The sequence below is a fragment of the Ipomoea nil genome, unplaced genomic scaffold (assembly GCF_001879475.1).
Source record: "Ipomoea nil cultivar Tokyo-kokei standard unplaced genomic scaffold, Asagao_1.1 scaffold1421, whole genome shotgun sequence".
Lineage (NCBI taxonomy): Eukaryota > Viridiplantae > Streptophyta > Magnoliopsida > Solanales > Convolvulaceae > Ipomoea > Ipomoea nil.
Genome location: NW_017617849.1, coordinates 7,214,244 through 7,223,108, shown reverse-complemented (window position 1 = coordinate 7,223,108; position 8,865 = coordinate 7,214,244). Strand labels below are relative to the sequence as shown.

General features: G+C 33.4%; 1 protein-coding gene across 1 annotated transcript; it reads right to left on the bottom strand.

Moving 5' to 3' along the window:
• Positions 1–3,315: 3,315 nt before the first annotated feature.
• Positions 3,316–4,372, bottom strand: LOC109187283 (glycine-rich cell wall structural protein 2-like). The gene is made up of 2 exons (XM_019337458.1): positions 3,725–4,372; positions 3,316–3,694 (listed from the first exon to the last, which is right to left on the bottom strand). Exons 1-2 carry the CDS (start codon positions 4,230–4,232, stop codon positions 3,591–3,593), a joined length of 612 nt encoding a protein of 203 aa, XP_019193003.1. The 5' UTR covers positions 4,233–4,372; the 3' UTR covers positions 3,316–3,590.
• Between the last annotated feature and the right edge of the window lie 4,493 nt (positions 4,373–8,865).

Here is an 8,865-nt window from a genome sequence, read left to right as displayed (position 1 = left end):
ATTTTGTGCCACTTGCAACTGTATTCACCGGTTACCGGTTAGGAGCTAAATGGCCAACGGGCATAATCTCCCACAACAAAACTATCTGCTAAATTTCATTACAAAATAATTTCAACTCTTGTCAATCAAACACTCTGTTATAGAGTATTTGGTAACTAATAAAAGCTTAAACTTTTATGAGATTTTTGAAATATAAAAAGTTATTCCCACGATTAGTGTAATATTTGACTTATAAAAGTTCGGATCAATATAAATTCAATTCAATGATACTAAGACAAATAAATATCACATGGTGGAAAACATATATGAGAGAAAAAAAAATCATAAGAAAGCTTAAACGAATCAAACATTTTTGATAGTTTTATCGGCACCAGATGTACTATAAATCAAGTATAAATGTGTATAGTGATGATATGAAAATAGAGATACTACTATTGTTCGATGCGCTCGACCTAAAATAGAGGTCCAAATTAAATAATAAATAAATAACAAACAAATAATATACTATAAGTAATAATATTGTTGCTTCTAGTAATAGATCCTTGGTATATGGGTTGAAGGTCATAACCACATACCACTAGACTATGATGATTATAGCAAATCAGGTGATAATGTCTTAAAAAGACTAATAGTTACACTTTTTGCAGCATATATATTCACTCGAATCAATTCTATATATTGGGTCTTAAAAGGAATAATAGTTATACTTTTTGCAACATATACATACCATGTACTCTTTTACTCACTAAGTTTTTCCCAATGGGTTTTCTAGTGTGGTTTTTAACGAGATATGAGTATGATATTAAAGGGGGGAGTTGTATATAAATACTTAAAGAGACCAACCCCAAAATCCTAAAGATTATGCCTTGAAGGCTTATGGTTGTACTCTTTTCTCTTAACTAAGTTTCTCCCACGAGGTTTTCTCAAGTTAATATTTTTAACGAGGCAATCAGTATAATATATGAATTTACAAATATCATGTACTCTTTTCTTCAACTAGGTTTTTCTCACGTGGTTTTCCTAGTGAAGTTTTTAACGAGGCATGGTTATAATAAAATAATGTCCAAGGGGGAGTGTTATAAATAATATTAAGTGTGGACATTATGAATAGAATATGTAACGGTCAACATTATTATTAGTCTATTATATATATGTTGTACCCCCATTTGTAAGAAGGATGATAAATGAGAATTGTTACTTTATCTCTACATATTTTTCTTCTCTCTTTCTCCTTTTTCCAATATCATATATTCTGCAATGTTCATCGGTTAGGAGCTAAAGGCCATCGGGCATAATCTCACACAACAGTATAGTACATATGCCATTCTTGATGCTTGATAAGTGTGTGGTATTAGTTAGCCTTCCATTTGAGTTAATTACCGATTTGGTCATAATTGCTATTTGCCGGTAAAACATAAAGGCCAATTTGGGAATTATTAAAAAGAAGTATTATTACCTCATCATCTTCAATCCAAATTATTATTATCATCTCCAATTCCCAGCCAACATCATCATCATCAACACCAACATGTCATTTCTTCATTAGACTTCACCCTTCACTCTCAACATCAACTCAACACCATAGTCGATCACCCCTCAACTACACCGCCGGACACCACCACCATCCACAACTTTGCTGATGCTGGCGGAACGTTTCGTCGTCGCTGCATGCACGCTTGTCAACGCTATCCTCAATTGATACTGCTAGGTTAGCCGAGAGAGGGGAATGAAGGTAGAAGGTAGGAGCTGCTACTGCCGGAGCTCCTCCAAGATTGCCGTCGCGACAGGAAGCGAGAGAGGGAGATCGTTGCTCACAACTGACCTGCTCTGCTTCGCCAAAGTTGCTTTTGAGATGAGAGGGATAGGCGGGGGAGAGAGAGACGGAGGTCCACCGCGGTGGCTTGCTGCTGCCACTGGTCAACACTTCGCTTATCTACAGTCTGCGTCGTCGACAAGTGAGGAGCGAGGGTGAGAGGTCGCTGAAAAGGAGCTAGCTGATAATAAGCTAGTTGCATGCCTTATGCTAATAATAATAATATTATTATTATTATTATTATTATAAGTCAGCAACATGTATGATAATAATGCCATCCATTTAAAATGCGGAAATAAATAAATTATACTGCCCCCATGGTTTTATTAATATCATTGTACATAATTCCATTATAATAATGCTAATATCGATCGGATTGAGTTAATTTGGACCCAAAAAAACATACATGATTAGCCATCCAAATTCCTATATAATTATAGGTGCAAATTAATTCCAACTAAGTTGACCCGTTGACGCATGTGGTTGTCCATTGTGTTCGTGGAGAACTGCATTATATTAATGGTGGAAGTTCAGCCATAATCACGGCCGCCGTAAGTGGAACAGTTTATATGGCATAGGTCCTGCAGCGCAAGAATACTTGGCATGTATTTAATATATTTCAAATGGTTGGATATATATTAATTAAGTTGGAATATGGGAAATTAAAATATGTGCTTCATCTCAACTAATTAATGATTAAAGTTGATAGTTGGATTGCACCGGTTGTATATATGCTCAACAGGGACAATATGGATGGATTCACATTCAATAATCATAGATCGATCATGCATGATGATAAATAAATAAATAAAAGATTCAAATAATGCATAAGCTAAGGTTATGGTTGAATAGTTACACTTTAAACTTTATGTTCGCGATCATGTGGAGTTCAAATTCTACTATAGACAAATTGAAGATGAGTTTCACCATTTTAGTCTGGTCAAAGATGAGATCCTTCTAACTTGAGCGCAACATATCCATTTTGGATGAGGTAGCTTTTCGATGAATATGTGTAATGATATAAACCAATCATGTTACACCATAATCGGTCGTCTCGATTGTAACCAACCTATAATATCATCCTTGTCCGACTCCAATAATGCTAGCAATGAATGGTATGCCGCTCAAAGGTGTGTAAATTTATAATACTTATAAAGCAATACTCAATCTATAATAAAAAGTATCATACATAATCTTCACAATTTAACCCTAATAATCAATTCAAATTATGGGAAAGCCTTGATTTTAATTTGTGGTATATCCATATATGGCTTGAACTATAGATACGTACTTTGCCACAATATGTTGCATTGATGTTTAAGTTTATATTACGAATGAGATTTAATACAATTGAGATCATCATGGAATTACTCAATCATATAATATAATACTGACTAAGTCATGATAAAAGGCGGCTATGTATGCTTCATATGTGATTTGTGGCAGAACAAGAAACAAAACTATAAAAAGGTGGTTATGGATTAAATTAAACATACGACTAATTAACAAAGTAAACAGATCAGAATTGTATTAATCAGATCATTACACATATATTTATGGCATATGCAAAGTTCACTACCATTGTCACTTGAACAAGTGATCCAAGGTGGTGAAGCTTCCCAATTGCCATGCAATTTATTCATTAACTAATTAAATCTGCATGCATGCATGCAGCCATCCGTACGAAACACATACTATACGTGTAATTCAAGAAAAAATATAAGCTGCTTAATTCCATCTTCATCATATCGCTACTTTGTATGTAGTTTAATTAGTTTTAATCGCCACCGTTTCCGCCGCCGTATCCTGAGCCATAGCCCGACCCATACCCAGACCCACTCCCATATCCGGAACCGTTGCCGCCACCGCCGCCGCCTCCTCCTCCTCCGCCACCACCACCTCCTCCACCGCCGCCACCTCCACGGCCTTTTCCTCCGCCGCTTCCATATCCAGAACCGCCGCCACTCCCGTAGCCGGATCCGTAACCAGACCCATTTCCTGAGCCTCCACCGCCGCCACCTCCTCCGCCTCGCCCACCACCGCCACCTCCACCCCCACCCTTCCCATTTCCTCCGCCAGACCCATACCCTTCACCGCCCCCTGACCCTGACCCGTATCCAGAACCACTACCTATCCCTCCATAGCCTCCCCCGCCGCCTCCTCCTTGACCACCACCTCCCCCACCGCCTCCACCCTTCCCATACCCCGCATCACCACCACCTTCACCATACCCCGAGCCTTCCCCAGACCCATATCCCGAACCATACCCCAACTGTCCCCCACCACCGCCTCCTCCACCTCCCTTCCCTCCCCCTCCGCCACCTCCTCCTCCCGTTATTCCCACCCTCGCCGCAAAGACAAGGTCCACGAAGAGCAGAGCCAGTAACGCCGCTCCTATTAGCCTGGAATAATGAGCCATTCCAAACTCCCAGAAGATTCAAACTATCACTAGTTTCAGTAAAATATAAGAAGTTATATATATCTAGCTAGCTAGGAAATTAAACTTGCTTGGTTATGACAGTGGTGAGGATTGAGGAATGAATGGGTGTATTTATAGGCATTGAGGCAAGAAATTGTTACATACTATTATATTGGTTATTACCTTTCTAGTAGCTTCTAAGTAGTAGGTGGAAATGTGAACGTGTTAGTAAGTAATCAAATCGGGAGGATAGTGGAATGGGTGGCGGTGGTGGTGATATGATGATGATGATGGTGGTTTGTTTTATCTTCTTCTTTCATGCAAAACCATATGCTCTCACAATAAAGTTTGCTCTCCACTTTTGACTTCATCATTGACAAGCTAAGGTCCGAGTTGAATAAAAAATGTGATCAGCCCCGCGTTCTAGATGAGCTGATTGAACCGCTTAAAGTCTTGATCCAATGATAGTATAAAAATTTAAAGGTTATTGAGAAACATTGATTGATTAAAAGAGATAAATATTTTTTGTAGGCGAAATATATAGTAACATAGAATTAATGAGACGACTCAGAATTTACTTATTAAATAAGAACTTTGAAAACTTAAAATTACTTTAGCATAAACTATTATATCTATAGAGTATCATAAAAAAAAAAAAAAGAAAAAAAAAAGGGACCAATTCAATAACCCATAGTGGCATAGTCCCACTTTTTGAATACTATTGAGCTACGTGTTAGATAGTTAGCTACTCAACTTTCATACGGCATATACATATGTAGTGGCATTCATGTGTGGCTACTTATGCGTTTCAATCATTCCGTTTAATTTATGCGTGCAGAGAGCTAAGAAATATTAGTAATAAGCACTTGAATGGTATTATTTTACTCATATAAATCACATGAATAATGTAAAGGGTTGGATGAGATTATTTTTTCTATACTAGTTCATATTATTTTGGTAGCATGTAAAGAAAGCATTATATTGTAAATCAATCAAGTTATTAATTATTTAGTTATTTTGTATGAGTACAATTACCATGAGGCCAAAATAATGTCTCTGTTATTATTATTTTGAGCGTCTCTTGTCATCATCCCTGACCTTTTAATCTTGCACATTAATAACAATTCAATTTATATTAGGTCTTAATTATGATTATGATATATTGTCATTTAATCTACACAATAATTTATCAGATCCTTTTAATTTATAAATAAAGAAACAAAAAGCACTAAGCTCACCAACTCAATATTCCCTGCCCTGTCTGCACCTCCGAGCCTTAGATTTGTCGTGTTTGTGAGTAGTGGATTGTCAGTACATCATAAATGCATAAATGCATCATCACGTGTTCATAAATATATTAGTTGGGTGTCTGAGTGTGATGCATTTGTACATTTTATTCTGGTACATTATATTTCTGAAGTCTGAACATGTGGGAGTGCAATCATACATATCTGGTGGTACAGATCCATGCGTCTGCACAAAAAGCTCTGTACGCATTTGATTCAGTATATATATATATATATATATATATATATATACTAGTTTTTTTATGCGCATTGCGCAATTGAGATAATGCCCAATGTTTTTTTTTTTTTTTTAAATAAGTACTATAAAATATATCAACGCAAGATTATATTGAAATTGTTCATGCATAGATAATTGAATGTTGAATTTGCGTATCTAAATAGGCAATTCTAAGTTTATAAATGCAAGATAATATAGTCAAGATTGATTATAATTGTCAATAAAATAATTGTGTGGGTACGGTTGAAACCAAATACGGGAAATAAGGGAGAACAAATAAAAATTAGGGCATAAAATATTAAATATATCCTAATATTGAAGAGCTAACTGCTAATTGCCAAACATTGCGAGATAGTTTCCCAATTCAATTTGTTGTGTGATTTGAATACTCTTTTTGTCAATAAATCCCCCAAATAGTTAATATGATTGGCTTAATTATACTTTTTATTTTTATTTTTATAATAATAATAATAATAATAATAATAATAATTATTATTATTATTATTATTATTATTATTATTATTATTATTATTATTATTATTATTATTATGAAGTATATGTATACCTTTAGGTCATTTTACATGTTAATCTAAACGGCTAATTTTTTCAAATATCTTTTTACCAACCGTTGATATAATTCGCTGGTCAAATCCGCTAACTGCTGATTATCAAACAAGGACATTGCGATGTAGTTCTCACTTTAATTTGTTGTGTGATTTGAATACTCTCTTTGTCAACAAATCCCTCGAAGTAGTTAATATGACTGTCTTTATTAATTATGTTTTTTTAATTTTTACTTTTTTTTTTCATGGTATTAATAAAATACTTGATAAATAAATATATAGCATTATTTTGTATTATAATTTTGATATTTAATTAAAAAATAGTGCACAAAAACGATAATAGACAATGTAGTGAATATAATTAATTGATTAATTTGAATGTAAAGAATTTTTACATAGGAGAAAAATAAAGACAATATAACTAATGAAATTATTTCTCTTATTTAATTTATTTATTGATAATGAATATTTTTTTTTTAATAAAGACATTGTACACACATAATTCTAAATTAAAGAAATGCATATGTATTATTTTTTGGTGTAGCTATTAAATTATTAATTAATTAATTAATTTAATAAGAGTAAAATAGAATACTAATTATGCCAACTTTAATTTGATTGGGATGTGGTTCGAACCTGAGACCTTTCTTATTAAAATCAATGAGTAAGTTAACGGTGAACTAACAGAAACTAACAGAAAAGATAATATTTAACGGAAAAGTTAACGGATAATCATATTCATTAATGATAAATTAAGAAATCTCAAGGAAAAATTAAAATCTGATCAATCTGAGCCATTCATTTGATTAAAAAATTTGACCGCCATTTTTTCTACCCATTATAGGCTTAACTCTCGTGGGCTCTTATTAATATAGTAGATAGTATATATATATATATATATATATATATATATATATATATATATATATATATATATATATATATATATATATATAGACGTTGATGATCCATGGGAGGACAAATGTCATCTTCATATCACTTTCTTAACTTCTTTGATTGCTTTAATCTGGTGGCCAAATGTAGTGCAACACAGCTTTGCTAGCTTGCATGCACTCACTCACATATCCATCTTAATCATATCATTGTATCATATGCATGCCACGCCTACCGACCTATCTTAATTGGCAGCATCAATACATGCAACAACTCCAATACTCCATCATCATTTTATTCTCTAATTAGTTATTTATGGTGTCCGATAATCATATTAAATTTCAAGTAATTCAAAATAGTCTAATTATTGTTGAATGTTAATTATTTAAAGTCTAATTATTCTAATATTAATAATTTTGTTGGGATTATGAAAAATGGTTCATACCACAAACAATTCTGATTAGGCACAACACAAAAGAAGTCTAGTCGAAAAGAGGTCCTAACCCAATGCAAAAATCCTATATGAGGGGTAGAGAGTAGAGACAAAGGTGCAGGGGCAAGGACGTGTGGCTCAATCAAAGCCGGGCAACAAGCCAACAAGGCATGAGAGGAAAGAACGATCCACAAAGAAGTGACTTATATATTGGGTTACGTTGTTACGTGAGTTATTTAGATCTAAATAAACTATTTCTTGTATTAATTGGCCTAAGCTTTCTATCCAAATTAATATCAGCTATATGTACAATTATTTCAATCAATACTTTATTGAATAATAATCTCAATGACAACAAAACACCCCATCATAATCAAATTTTATGGTAGTTGATTATGTTAAAAGAGACTCATTCAAACTTCTATAGGTAATCGTTGAATACAATTTTATAATATATAGTTACAATCATATACATTATAGAATATAAGAGGTGCCTCATGTACAATAAGTTTATCTCAATGTTTCATCACTACTTAAGTTTTTTTAACGCACGGAATGTTTTATGCGCCATAACTTCATGGAAATTAATTAATAATAATCAATTAGAGAGATTATTATATTCAAATGATCTGTCCATAAGGATTAGCCTGCTGATTAACACTAATCCAAGTTCCAATGAAAGCGTGTAAAGGTGCAAGTTCAAGTTTGTGGAGTTTAGCAATTAGCACTAAGTAGTTGACGCCCGAGTCTTCCATTATTTTGTGGAGCAATGTTAATGGTGGTTGAAATTCAGGCGCGCACGGAATGATTACTAGGGACTAATTACCTTTTTATATTTTTTTAACGAAAAAAATTCATAATTACTATGTAAAAAACTAAAAATATATACAGAGTATATATCGTTTTTATGTAGACAAATTATTTTTTTTTTTTTCTCAATATACCATATTGCACTTGTCGTTAGAACTTTATCCATCCAGATAATGCATTTTTTTTTATCTACATGTCAATTAACATCATTTTGATCATCTATATTTGATATTAATTATTTTGATTACTTTTACAAACATTTCAAAAAAGACCCTAGAGAATGTCACACTATGAATAGGCTCTTTATTTTACTCTATCTCATCATAGCATTTCTGGGGATAATAATTCTCATTGTCTAATCCATATGAAGAATGTAAAAACTTGTGTGAGACTATCTCACGTGTCTCAA